This window comes from Triticum dicoccoides, chromosome 2B (assembly GCF_002162155.2).
Source record: "Triticum dicoccoides isolate Atlit2015 ecotype Zavitan chromosome 2B, WEW_v2.0, whole genome shotgun sequence".
Classification (NCBI taxonomy): Eukaryota; Viridiplantae; Streptophyta; class Magnoliopsida; order Poales; family Poaceae; genus Triticum; species Triticum dicoccoides.
In genome coordinates, this window is record NC_041383.1 from 739,663,599 (window position 1) to 739,677,714 (window position 14,116).

Here is a 14,116-nt window from a genome sequence, read left to right on the forward strand (position 1 = left end):
GATGATACATGTAATCCATACTCGAACCAAAATTGATCTATCAAACATGCATACTCATATGAATTCACGCACATCTACGTTATTTAAAATGTAGATATTACTGATCCATACATTTTAGTACAAAATAATTTGGTTAAATTTTTTTGAATTCAACCTTACGATTTTGAGATCATTGTATTTGTAAATCATATTATACATATAAAGGAGCAGAATTCTTTGTTGTGCTTTTGAAAGTATATATAAAAAAATGATGTATATAGAATATAATTCCAATTGAAAATGGATCCCGCCCGAAAAAATAGAATACAAACGGGATTCGAATTGAGTTGGCACGGTAAACGTGCATGCAAAATTTGTACGAAGCGGGGAAAGTCGCAGCAACCGCTCGAAACAAAAATCTGCGAGATGGAAATTACTACTGCCTATCCCTGCCACGCAAAGCCTATCTGCTGGATTTCTATAGGTTTCGATAGGGGTAGGTTTGTAATTTCACCCAAACATGACGTAACCGCCTCTCACCCGTATTCATACACGGTGGGCGCCAAAACACAATGTGTCCTCGGCCGAAATCGACTCCCTCCCCGATTCATATTCATACACGGTGGGCGCCAAAAACAAACTCTCGTCGGCAAAATTCGGTGTATGCGAGATTACCGTCCTATCCCCAACCGACTAATATTTTTGTGATGTAGGAAATTTGAAACGGGGGCTAAGTTTGTAAATTTCCTCACATTTGAGACAAGCGTGCCCTGAATACATGGTTCCCCCCTTCCTCTCTACCTCCCTTTTCCACATTCGTACTCCGTGGGCGCCAAAACACCCTCTCCACCCCAGCCTCCTCCGTCCGCAGCCGTCCGCCACCCCATCCACCGCCGTCCTCCTCCACTATGACGGAGCTGATACGCCGATACTGCCGTCCATTACAAGAGATCGACCTCTCTCATCCACGGCTTCGGACCGAGATCCTTGCATCCCGTCCTCTCGCTTCATCCCCGTCGTCGTCCACCTTGCTGGCGTCGTTCCTACGACCGTCTCGTCCACCGCGCCCCGCCGCCACCATCTACCCTCCTAGATCTGCTTCCACGCCGCCGACAACCATTGATACTGCAGCACCGTCAAATTCTCAGCAGATGCATACACGGCGTCGCACCAGAGGCGGTACTCTTTCATATCTACTCAACTTATTTATCGCAGCAAGAAAATAGATCGCCGCTGCTTTACTCTGATTTCTTGTCTTGGTTGCAAAGTTGCCTTTGTCCGGTTTGCACCTTCAGATCCGCCATGGCACGCTCAACACTATACTCCCAATGCTTATGGTTTTCCTCTTTTATATTCCACACTAGTTAAATCACAGTAGACTAAATTTCAAAATTGGGTCAGTCGATTTTTCAGAGCTCGTCGGAGTTTGCCGGTGAGAATGAAGGGGCTCGGGTGGTTGTGGGGCCTCGCCGAACGAAGAAAACTTGACGCGGGTGGGGGTTGGGGCGGGGTGGGGGTGGGGGTGGCGGAGGAACACAGACGGTGGGCGCCGGTGGTCCGGGCGGCGTCCTGTGCGGTGTTCTATATGGGAAGAATCAGAGACGAGGAAGAAGAAGGGTTAGGATACGTAGGATCTTCATCCAACCGCCTGAAATGGTCGAGAGACAGCTGGGAGTTGCATTCTTAATGCGCTCTGGTTCATCATGTGTGGGCACTGCGCAACCAACATTTCATATCCAAAATCTGCTTGCTCTTCTTTACCATGTTCCTCTTCCGTTCTTCTTTAATATGTACTATCTCCGTTCCTAAATACAAGTCTTTGTATAGATTCCACCATGGACTACATATGGAGCAAAATGAGTGAATCTACACTCTAAAATGTATCTGGATACATCTGTATGTGATCCATAGTGGAAATCTCTACCAAGACTTATATTTTGGAACGGAGGAAGTATGATAGTAGTACAGTATGTTCCTTGTACTGAAGATGAGCAGGGACATTTGCAGTGTAGAGGTCTATATGGTCGGTTGTGATGGACACTTTGAGCCTCTTTGATTCGTAGGATTTTGTAAACATAGGAATAGGATTTGTAGTGACCTGCCCACTTGAATCCTATAAGAATAGCAAGGAAATGCGGGGAGCTGTGTCGCCTTTGAGAGTTACACTGATATTAACAGTACCACACCTTCAGTTGAAGAGAACTGGTATCCGAAGCCTTTCTAGCCGTACCGGCAGTACTAGCACATATATTCCAGCAAGTTCCACTTTGCTGATTTTACTCTGATGCTTACAGTTTCCCCCGTTATATCTACACTATCATCTGTGTAGCTGCTTTGTGTCGCACTAGCAGCAGTCCACTCTTGAAGCTAAACACTGCAATGACTTACAAAATTGGCACCAAGGCATTGAGTGCCATTCTGGATGCAATGAAACTCATACGCTCCCCACCTGTTCATTCTTGTTCAGAATATGATCCTAATGACTATTCTAACCTCGAGGAATCAAAGGCAGATGGCATGTCCTGTTCACCCATCAAGGTGCCTGTTCTAATTTGGCAAGGTTTTATTGATTGCGCGTATCTTGCATATGGTGTCTTGCATTTCTTCTACTTTGTTGCACCTTAGTTTACTCATCATATATGTCGAGATGCCATGCCCATCCATTATCAATACATATTCCATCTGTCATCATACCATGTTTTTCCACTCAAATGTTGTTCTTGTGCACCAGACATCAAAAAGGAAGAGGGTGATTGCCGAACCTGAAGGAGCACTAGCAAAGTCCTTGAAAAACATGGTGGTGCCGGAGAAATCAGACAGCACCCCACTTATATTGGTTGTACAACCAGTGACACAAAACGTAGGACCGACTCCAGCAGACTATACCCATACTTCATTGGCCACACCACTAGCCCCACCACATAGGACCTGCACTCTAGCAAAAGGTATACTGATTTCATTTGCCATAGCACCAGCCGTACCACAGAAAAATCCCACTCCAGCAAAAAGTATAGCAAGTCCACCGGCCGAAGACCTATCCCAACTACAGGGACGGCCAATTCCTGCAGATTGGAACCCCATTCCATTTATTCCCAGTTTAAAAGACAATGCTTTCAATGTTGTTAGGGACTACGTGCATATATTCCCATCATGGGAAGATTATAGTGAAGACAAACACCATTTTCACATCTTCCTGTCCAACTTACATGTAAGTGCCATTATTCATGATTATTATTTTCCTGTTTTCTGCTGATTGAACACATCAATGATTTACATTACATTGTTGTAACTAGGCGAGGGTCAATCTGGATAGTCATGACGAGCAAAGCTTGCTTGTGCTTTTCAAGGAAGCATGCAGCAGTATCAGTGTTACCTGAGGAAATCACACTTTGATGGCAAGTTTATAAACGAATTTCCGGTGAAGTCTCCTATGCTAAATTTAGAAGACATTGAATGGAAAAAACTTGTTATGCACTGGTCTCGTTCCAAGGATGAGGTACTGTCTATGAAATCCATGACAATTTGAACTTCTACTTTTCTGCATGTGCCTTACAGATCTTTTTTGCAGGAAATCTGCTCGAAGAAGAATTCCGGTTTGAAAAGAACGACAGGATATCGCAAATATGCTGCCCGCTGCTTTGCTCTTGTTAGTACATGTTGTCCTGTATCACTGTACTTGCATACATACCTGGTTCATTATGTGACAGCAGTATGCATGCTAGCTTGCTTATCAATTGTTCGCTCCAAATTATCTGATCTGTATGAATGGTTACATTAGTGTAGAATATATCCAATGCCAATGATTTTTTTAGCTCTGCATTGTTCTTGTAAGTACATGTTGTCCTTTATCAGTGTAATTATAATGGCAGGTAGTTGTTCATGTACCATCACTCTGCAGCTTATTTTCCTTTGCCCTCCATTTTCTACACATCAGATCTATATTTACTCTTACCATAAGGTTGGTACTGAAGAAGTTTAGTTGTGCATTGCTCTTGGCTGTACCTTTTGCATGTATCGATGCACTTACATTTATAGCTACTTGGTTATGTAGCATCACTCTTCATCTTTCGTAAATATTCTCCATTTTTTCGTATATTATCACATCTATATTTACTCTTAACAAAATGTAGAATAAAGGCAATGCTTAGGAACAAGATTCTGTGGTAAACTTCTTGAATTGCCCCCCATCAGCATAGACAAGGGCTTTATAGAGCCCGTCTTCACCAATAATGTAAGTTTGTCCTTCTCAAGCCTTCAAACTTTGTTGTGTATATTTTGTTAGGCATGACTGCAACAGCTGCTTATTTTTGGTGTTTGCATCAAATTGCATGTTTAAAGTTTATTATGTAGTTTATAAACAAAAGTTTGTCCTTCTCAATTTAAGTTTTCAGTTGTACAACCAAGTTCCTTCTTCATACCATGTAAATTAAACTATACAGAGCAAGTGATCTTCTTTTGCACTGCATGTATGCTTCTATTCTTCATCTGTAATCCAGTGGTGTGGTGAACCTACCCACTACAACACAATATCATATTCTGCAATATCTTAACTATGAACAATGTCATATCATTCTACTATTATTTAAACCGTCTCTTTATTTGCCAATCTGAAATGGGATAAATTGACAGCCCACTAACCATTGATACTTATGAGTTCTTGATCTGTAATCCAGTGGTGTCGTGAAGCTGCCAACTCCTTCACAATGTCATTTCCTGCCATGTCTTGACCTGAACAATACCATATTGTGTTAATGCAATTCTAAATTGTGTCACTTTATTCGTCAGTAAGAAATGTGATGAATTGTCAGCACTGATACTTTTATGTGCAAAACCTGTCATATGTCTGCTTGTTTATCTTTCAGAGTGAGGAAGATATAAGTCTTGAACAAGTGAAGTCTCATCATCTTGCTCAGCTACTTGCGCTGCAGCTCCCCAGCAGGGCTAACCTTTCATGAACTCTATTGAAGTGTTGTCGGTTTTGTATATTATTTTGTCGGCGTGTTTATTTGCACTGGTGGCGATCTTTGACGCCCAGTGTATGTAATCTGTTGTCTGCTTGTGCTTTATTATCATAGTGGCAAACTTTGATGCCCAGTGGATGTAATATGTTGTAATATCTTTATTGTATAGTCTAGGTTTTTTCTTATTCACGATGCTGCAGTTATTTTACTGTATATATATATATCCCATCTTCGTAGTAAACCGGCCAAACCGTAAAATTATGGTACATAATCGGGCCGTCATGCAATCACGATGTATGATCCGCATCATGGGCCCCGTCATCTTGGTCCGTTAAAAGGCCAAAAGTAAACTGGCCCACTAGTAGATTCGGGCCTTTAATAGGCCGAGTAACCCCCGGCCCTCTTTTCGCAAGAAAACTCAAAGGGCTTTTAGAAGGCTGAGAAGTAGGTTGGGCCTGAAATGTGCCGAACAGCTCACGGGCTGGCAGCAGCCCGAAATGGACCCCGGCCCATGATTGTGTGAATCAAATCACAGGCTTTTAACAGGCCAAAATTGTCTCGGTCCTTGTTTGGCCCAATCAGATATCGGCTGCGAGCAGGCCAGATGCAAACCGGGCCGTAGTTAGGCCCAACTATATGACGGGCTTTTAACAGGCCGAAATTAATATAGGGCCGGTATGTTAAACGGGCCCTTAACAGGCCAAAACTAATATCAGGCCGAATTACTAAATGGGCCTTTAGCAAGTGGGCCTAAAAGCATAGCGCCCAATTGACGGGCCGAATCTGATATGGGCCATAATTTAGCTCAAAGCCTCTTAAAGGGCCATACCTGATCTGGGCCGTAATTTGGCCCAGAACGTGGTAGGCTTTTAACGGGCCGGATCTCATATGGACGATTATGAGGCCCGGAACGTGGCAGGCCATTAATGGACCGGATCAAATATGGGTCGGCATTTGGCCCAAAACATGGCAGCCAGTTAATGGGCCAGCCTACTAGGGTCCTCAAAATCTTGTGGGCCTACAGCTGGGCCGGCCCATTAATGTCGGTGAAATCTCGTGGGCCTTTAGCTGGGCCGGCCCATTATGATCCGCAAGAATCTTGTGGGCCTTTACCTAGGCCAGCCCATTATGGAAGACAAAAATCTTATGGGCCTTTACCTGGGCCGGCCCATTATGGCCCGTAAAATCTTGTACGCCTTTAGCTGGGCCAGCCCATTATGGTCCGCAAAATCTCGTGGGCCTTTAGCTGGGCCGGCCCATTATGGTCCGCAAAATCTTGTGGGCCTTTAGTTGGGCTGGCCCATTTAAATTTGATGGGCCGGTCCACGTGTCAACATATCATCGGCGCCTCTCGCCCATTGGATGAATCACACCTGTGCCAACATGGACCTGACATGTGTCTCCTCCAGCCAATGATGATTTTACACATGGAAAATCCCCATTGGTCGGGGCTGTTAACGGGTTATCGGATCCAAAACCCGACCCGATAGCTTAACGGCGTTCTGTTACGATGGATGCCACGTGTCGATCACCCTTGACGAAAGCACTTCTGTGAGAAGTGGACACTCTCATGATGATAATTTTGGTAATGTCATAGAACACTTCTACGACAACACAGGTATGACTATCTTGATTCTATCACAAAATCGTCATGGATGTACATGCATGAAAAAAAAACGCGACCTACTGTGACAAACACGTATCATCACGGAAGTGTATTTTTTTGTAGTGCCGGTCCACCCACACAACACTTACCAAGGCAATGAACGTAAGTCGATGAATCGTGTTGAAAGTAACTTGGCGATATTCTCGTGTCCTCAAGAGCGTTTTGATCACTTTAATAGAAGTAACATCGGCTTGTCCTTAGCATAAATAAGGATTGGACCACTTGTTGCACCTTAGTAGCTTGCTACTTGTTACCTTGTTACCATTATCTTACTGTCTATTATCTATCAAAACTATCTTACAACACTTATAGTGAAATCCTTGTTGAAAACTGCTTATCGGTTCCTTCTGCTCCTTGTTGGATTCAATACTCTTACGTATGGAAAGGACTACGATTGATCCCCTATACTTGTGGGTCATCAGGGACCAAGACTTGATCAAGCCGGCTGAGATCCACGTGACCAATGTCCGAATGAGACACGGTGCTAGTCATGATCCAAATGCACATTAATGGCCCACACTTCCATAAACCTACGAGCGGATCATAACTGCACTCAGCCCCCCCCCCCCGGTGCCTCGAGCACCTTCGAGCTTCACCACCGGGCAATATATCAGACATGATTCATGCTGCCATAAGGCGCTTCCACGTTATATCTGCACTGGCCCAGATTAGGTCGCTCGTACACTGATGCCTTGTCCCGGACCGCCGCAACGTCCCCCACCGCCACCCGTGTGTCGAGAGTCGTGGCAAGAGGAGGTCATCCACTGCCCTGACACTACCCTTCTAGGAATCATCGATGCCACACTTCTAAAGAAGGGCAGGATGCCTGCCGGCGGAAGGACAGATAGTTGTAGGCTTGTAACTGCCACCGTGGCACATCACATGCCACACCGGATCCTTCCCGGAATGGGCCGGGAGAACCGCCGCTACAAGGCAATGTCGACGTGCCTTTGTCGATCGAGGCACCTGCCATCAAGTCTAAGAGCCACATTCAACCATAGGCAAGGATCGCTACCGTCGACCGCACACGCTTTGCCCGGCGGTGAATGGGAAGAAGATGGCGTAGGGGTGGTGGCAGCTTAGGGCTGGGGGTACCACCCTAGTCACCCGCTTGGGAGCGATGCAGGGTCTTTTTGTCACTAGCGCCGTTTCTTAGCCTCTGAATCGTCTTTTATATGTGAAGCATAATCAATGAGGAAATGATGAAATTGTCTCTTATTTTACGCATAGATCATTAATTGTCGTATTTTTCATTTAATTATATGTGCGTCGATTCGACTAAAAGTGGGATCTGCTATGATAGATACGCAACATATCTAAGAAAATGCGTTAGAATAGCAGATATCCAATTCGGCTCTAGGAGCATTTGCGCGTATGAAAAATATTAAAAATATTTTTACAAATGTAAAAAATATACGAAAGTCTAAAATTGGGAGGGACATGCTTTAATCGGCGTGATTAATTAGCGAATGCAAGTCATGGGCCTGGAGGGGTCGTATTAGGATGGGCGCCTGGCTCGCCGCCCGAGGCAACGTGTAGACTAGCCAACAGGGATAGGTGGCAATATATCCTTGATCTTCCCCGCATATATAAGCAAGCCTTCCTGTTCTCTCTTCCTCGCCATCTCCCTCTCATTCTCCCTCTCCCTCTCTCGTGTGTGAAGTCGCCGGCGACTGGACGGCGGCCGGTGGAGATCGATGGATCGGTCGAAGGAGTGGTGGCAGAAGGCGGTGGTCGTGCCGGTGAGGCGCGCGTGGGTCGTCGTCGCCGCGCGCCTGCGTCGCAAGAAACAGCATGGTGAGTCAACCGACCTTGACATGCCCATGAGATCTTGTGCTGATCTCCATCGAGTTCCACGGTTAAACATGCATACGCATGGCAGCTTTGTTTACTCTCTTGGTCACTGATGGACAAGCAGCAAAGCTTGATCCATCTATCTGCGATTCCCTGCGTAATCCGGTGCCGATCAAATCGATCCGCTAGTAGGATTGCAACGCGTGAAAGGTCAAAGGTTTGAAGATCAACACGCAGATGTTCTTCGTCCCGACGCACACACGTGAGCGAGCGAGCGCCTGACGTCTGAACAGATGGTGTGTACTTGCACGCACGATTAGGATAGCGCAGCAGCAGCTTATGAATCTCGACTCACGAGGCGCTCTTGCGTGCGTGGCCGTCGTTTAGTTTGCGCGCAACAGGACACGCCATGCAGCCCTCCGTGTAAATATCGGCATGCAGCGCTGCAGGATAGATACACTACACATGCATGCCCCTGCCTGGAAGTTTGTGGCATTAAATTGTTATAAGAAGAAGCGTTCTGGTGGCCAGGCACGTGGCCGCCGTGCATCTCATGCACGCACACCACTGGACTCCATAGTCGACGACCATGCCACACCTGCACGCACTGCGCCTATCGTCGTAGTGGCATGGCAGACCTTGGTTTTCGTCTGTTTCTTCTTCGTACGCACCTCGTTGGGAAGGGGCGCCTGTATATCTAATCAGGCTTCACAAATTTGCATGCGCCTCTATGGATGACGATGAGTTTGTCCAGAGGGAATGTTTGTTTTCCCTCCCTAGTAAATGCTCATTTAGAGTCGAATGGAAGAGAAATTCGTTGCGAATTAATCATATCGATCTTGTTTTTGTAGAGCTAAAAAAAAAATTGTAGCACATTTCAGGTGAAAAAGGCACGTAGAGTAGGTGGACAGGGACGGATGGGTGCCGCACTGCTGGGCGGGGGCGGCAACTGCCACTTCCTGCGTGGCATGCTTCGCCGTTCTTCAGTCCTTATTGTCTCTTGTGGCCACTGGCCAAAAGAAAACACATGTATGCAGTGCGTCACCATACGTGCATCACTAGCGATGGAATGGGTAGACAGATAGAGATAGCAGATATACATACACAGTACGTAGCGTAGGGACCGGACGATGGAGAGAAAGCGGCGGCATGGTCAGCGACACCTGCTCGCCGCTCTGCATGCGCGCCATGGACGCACGCACGCAGCGGAAGCCACCTGCAACGAACCGCCCCACACCACACCGCGCACCAAGGAGCTACCGCATGGCGTGGAACTGACCAGATGTAATGTACGTGTTGCTCATGACTGAAACTTTTTATTTCTTCAGATGGCCGGGGCGGCGCGCTGGTGAAGCTCCACGACGACGTGCAGACGTGCGCGTACGAGGACGTGCAGGTGATGTGGGAGATGCTGCAGCGCTCCGAGACGGGGAAGATGATGGCCGGGGCGCCGCCGCCCAAGGGCTCCGCGCTGGTCTGGCTCGGCCCTCGCCGCCGCCGCCACTCCATCGACCTCCGGCCGCGGTGCTGAGCGCCGGCCACCGCAGCCTGTCATCGTCAGATAATGGAGAGAGAGTCAGAGTCAGAGTCGCCCCGCTATATGCATATAGCTCCTTGGTCTGCTGCTTGATGTAAATATTTTGCAGTTAATTTCGGTCAAGAGATACCAGTCTCTTTATATGCCTTTTGCGTCAGTCCCTCACCTAGCTTCAGAAGTTGAAGTTCAGAACCACTCCATCGTCGCTCCCAAATGGAGGAAGAATCGGGAGAAATTCGCCGGCCAGCTTTTGCTCTCTGTCAGCGACTCTGCAGAGCAACAGAATATCCAGTTCAGTCGCTACGCCCGTGGCAAAAACAAATTGCCAAAAAAGAACAAAGTTTGACAATTTTGACTTAGCCATCTTCAGTAGAGATGTACACCAGCATATGAAACTGCAGGCATATACAGAGGGCATCATAAACCTCCAGGGAAAGTCTGAAACTGAAACAGAAACAGAGCAGAGTGCTCTAAGAAGCAGAGTTCATTTGCATTTCACAGCTCGAAATTGCATCCAAGATTTATTGGGCAGGATACCTTTCTTTTCACTTGTACTCCCTCTGTAAATAAATATAAGAGCTTTTAGATCACTAAAGTAGTGATCTAAAAGGTCTTATATTTGTTTACAAAGGGAGTAGTATCTATCCAGTGTGGAGAACAGGAGAGTTAATCCTGTCCAGAGATGAAAAATAGAACACGAGAGTTAATCCAGTCCAGAGATGAAAAATGGTGGCAACAGATGCATCCGTGCTCTGCAACAGGTATTGATATCCCAACATATCCATGTCAGTGCACCAGGGAAATAGCAAGTTCTCCATAAAAGGTTATCCATAGTTCCCTTGCCATATTTAGAAACAACAGACTGCGCAAGCAACTCATCAAGTAACACACAGGGTAGGTAGATTCATATCCAAATCTATCCTACAAAATATGAAAAATACCATGACAGTGTGTATGTACAATGAAACAGCAAAGCTTTCCGATAATAAAATAAAGCATGGAGAATTAGAACTAAGCGGAGAAAACACAATGTATTGATAATACCTTAAATAACCGTCAGAGCCTCAGATAAGCCCGAGGGCAATTCCCAGCTTCTCAAACACTAGTGCGTATTCGAGAAAAATGTTCCAGCTTCTCGAAGTTGATAGAAATCAGATAAGTCATCGAAGGTAAGCATCAAATCCGCAACAGAGAGATGCAGAGGAATGCAATGATATCAATTATGTAAAGAGATGGATTCACCAAATCAATCTTGACAAATGTATATGTCCAGAAAAGGTCATCTAAATATGTTCTTTATGATGTACTGTATCTGTGTGCTGGAGAATATTTGGGATATGAAACTATTGTAAATGGCAACGATAGCTCACTGAGACAGACCACACAAGTGCACAGAGTTGACTGAATGGAACTTTTTCAAACGTTACATAGAGCAGAAGATAAAGTTCAGGCATCATACTCGCAGCATGCATCTATCAACATAGGAAATGCACCCATTCAGGTACCGTGAGCGTCGCTTCTTCAAAATTCGGTAAACTAGCAAGGTCCCTACATGCAATTATTTGGAACTGGAATTGTACCGGAGATTTCTTTCCATTCAAGAAGTAAATATTGGACAAAAATGGTAAGATAGAATACCAAAATTTTGAGCAAATAATCCATTTGCTCCAGGTGACAACAAGAGAACCGCGATCATGATACACAACTCAATTATGGATACATCTACCATTTCCTTTCTGGACTCTAGAGTTAAAACACAAGGACTTGAGACAACACACCAGCCGGCCCTGAACAGACACATGGATACCGAGGGAGAAAAGAGAAATATTGGATCTAGAATATAACTTGCAAAAAAGTTACAAAGAATTTAAATAAAATTAACATCCATGATCCTGAATTAGTACTGAAGATACTCTAGAAAATTTTGCATCAATAATGTACATCCTGACCTAGAAACTTACAGAACATTTTCCTATAAGTTACAAGACAGCACTTGCATTTTGCTGTCCTCTGTCCCTTTATGCCAGATGTTACATAGAAGTCGGGACTTATGGATGTAACAATCTCCACCGCGGGAGTGCTAATGGGCCCTATGCAGCATGAACAGAAGATGACTTCCTTTATTGGGGCATCAGTTATCAGGACAAAAGAATTGACTTTCTTTCACTACAAATCTGGGAGCAGAATTCTGCCTTGATCCCCAAACATGCATCTTCTATGATGTGACTGCAGTATTGTTACTTCAGCTTGAATGTACATCAGATGGGGCATGAAGAAATACATCGGACAAAATTTCATCTGAACTAGCAAGCTCCATCTGTCAGTCATTTTCCTCACGTAGACATATCTTCTCAAGGAGGACTGGCCAGTCCTCCCCAAGCTGTTGAGGGTTTAGCTGCATGGCTACGCTGAAATCATGAGCAGAGATCAAGTGTTGACTTCTGCTATCATTTATAGCATCTGATTGTCCACTGCTTGACTGCATCTGAACTTGGTTCGGCAACCAAACACCATTAATTTGCTTTCCATGGGCATGCTGCTTGTATGATGCCCCTTTTCTTGCATCTCGTCGAACATCAGCTCCCTTTAACTCAACAGATGACCTAATCAGGTTCTTCAAGTACGAGTCCAAACCATTATTCAGAAGTTCAGCACAATCCATTGTGACACCTGCCAGACCCAGTGTTTCTGCTGTTTTCTCCATGCGCTTACGCAGAACCTCCGTGTTCAACAGCTGACCTTGCTCATAACAGCTGCTGAAGTGGTCTTCCCCTGCATTAACTGCTGGCGGTAGTGATTTCCTTGATCCACCTACACTTGCTGAACAAAAGGGTATCCCAAGTGGAGCTCGTACAGGACTTTTCGACATTTGAGCAGAATGACCTGCAGCATCGCTCATAATTCTTCTTTGCCTAAGCGCATTTTCAGGTAGCAACTGGTCCACACGCAGATGCTTTGCCAATGGCTCTGCAGCTTCACATTGTTGAAAAGACACCGATCTCTTCAATTCAAGTGAACTTAATGCGCCATTCTCTGTAACTGCAGATCCCCCATGAACAACCTGGGTGTGACTGGCAACAGCCTCCACCCTACCATTTGGGCCCATATGTTTCAGCCGATCTTTCAACTGATGATCTTGCAGTGCACCCATAGACCTCGATCCTTGGACCTGTAACAGCCTGGCATCCCCATTACAAGAATTAAGCGATCCAGCAGCCTGGGAAACCTTCTTCGCCGACGGTCCGACAGACCTCCCAACATCTGGTGGTGGAGGTGGGCACTGTGCCTGGTAGACATTGTAGAGAACCGCGCGGATGAGCCGGTTGTGCAGCCGGAGGTTCTCCCGGCCCAATGTAAGCAGGCACATCTTATCAAAGTCAGGCTTACTGAGCTTCTGCGACAGGTACCCACTTAAGTAGCCGAAGTACCGCCGCGACCGGTCCGGACCAAGCCGCTTCTCCATCTGAGCCTTGAGCTCCCGGAGATCAATGCGACCATTCTGCTGCTGCTGCTGCTGCTGCTGCTGCTGCTGCAGACCCCGAGACCCCGACAGCTGCCGCTGCTGTTGTGGTGGAGCCATTGACCAAGCCTCCCCTCTAACTGTATCCATACAACCACCACCCCTCCCTCGGAACCCCCCAATATGTGATTGGGAGACAGAGCACAGAAGCCACGAATCCGCACGAAACCCAGCTCGGGATCAAATCACTAGGGCTTATGCCGCCTCCCGCAGAGCGCGAGGCCGTAGACCAATTCCCAGCTCGCCGGCCGCGGAGGGGATCTCATCTCCAGTGGCAGCGCACCAATTGCCTACCAGCCGCCCCGGACGCGGTGCCGCTGGCCCGAATCAAGCATGCGGGCGGACCAATTGCGCCTGCCGGCCAAACCCTAGGGCAATGGAGGCATGATCCCGGGCGCCGGCGAGCACGTGCCGCCCGGATCTCCGGCGGGGAATGGGCGCGAACCGACACGAATCCGACGGGGAATTGAGCTGACCTCCGGATTGGCGGGGCCGCGGATTGGCCCGGCCGAGACGAATTGCGCCCGCCCGCTGCTTCCCGCCCGCCCGCCCGCCGGAATCTCGAAGATGCTGCCGCCCGCTGCCCGCTGCTGCTGGTTGGCGGTTGCTCGGGTCAGCGCGGGGCGGGGCGGGGCCCGGATGCTGCTGCTGCTGCCGCG

At 46.9% G+C, this 14,116-nt stretch overlaps 2 protein-coding genes across 2 annotated transcripts; one reads left to right on the forward strand and one right to left on the reverse strand.

The window, feature by feature from the left end:
- The first annotated feature begins 8,303 nt into the window (after positions 1-8,303).
- Positions 8,304-10,386, forward strand: LOC119361290. The gene is made up of 2 exons (XM_037626577.1): positions 8,304-8,403; positions 9,729-10,386. Exons 1-2 carry the CDS (start codon positions 8,304-8,306, stop codon positions 9,929-9,931), a joined length of 303 nt encoding a protein of 100 aa, XP_037482474.1. The 3' UTR covers positions 9,932-10,386.
- Positions 10,387-11,751: 1,365 nt separating this feature from the next.
- On the reverse strand, positions 11,752-14,082 carry LOC119365986. Its single transcript, XM_037631647.1, has one exon. The coding sequence runs from the start codon at positions 13,545-13,547 to the stop codon at positions 12,258-12,260; it is 1,290 nt and encodes a 429-aa protein (XP_037487544.1). The 5' UTR covers positions 13,548-14,082; the 3' UTR covers positions 11,752-12,257.
- Between the last annotated feature and the right edge of the window lie 34 nt (positions 14,083-14,116).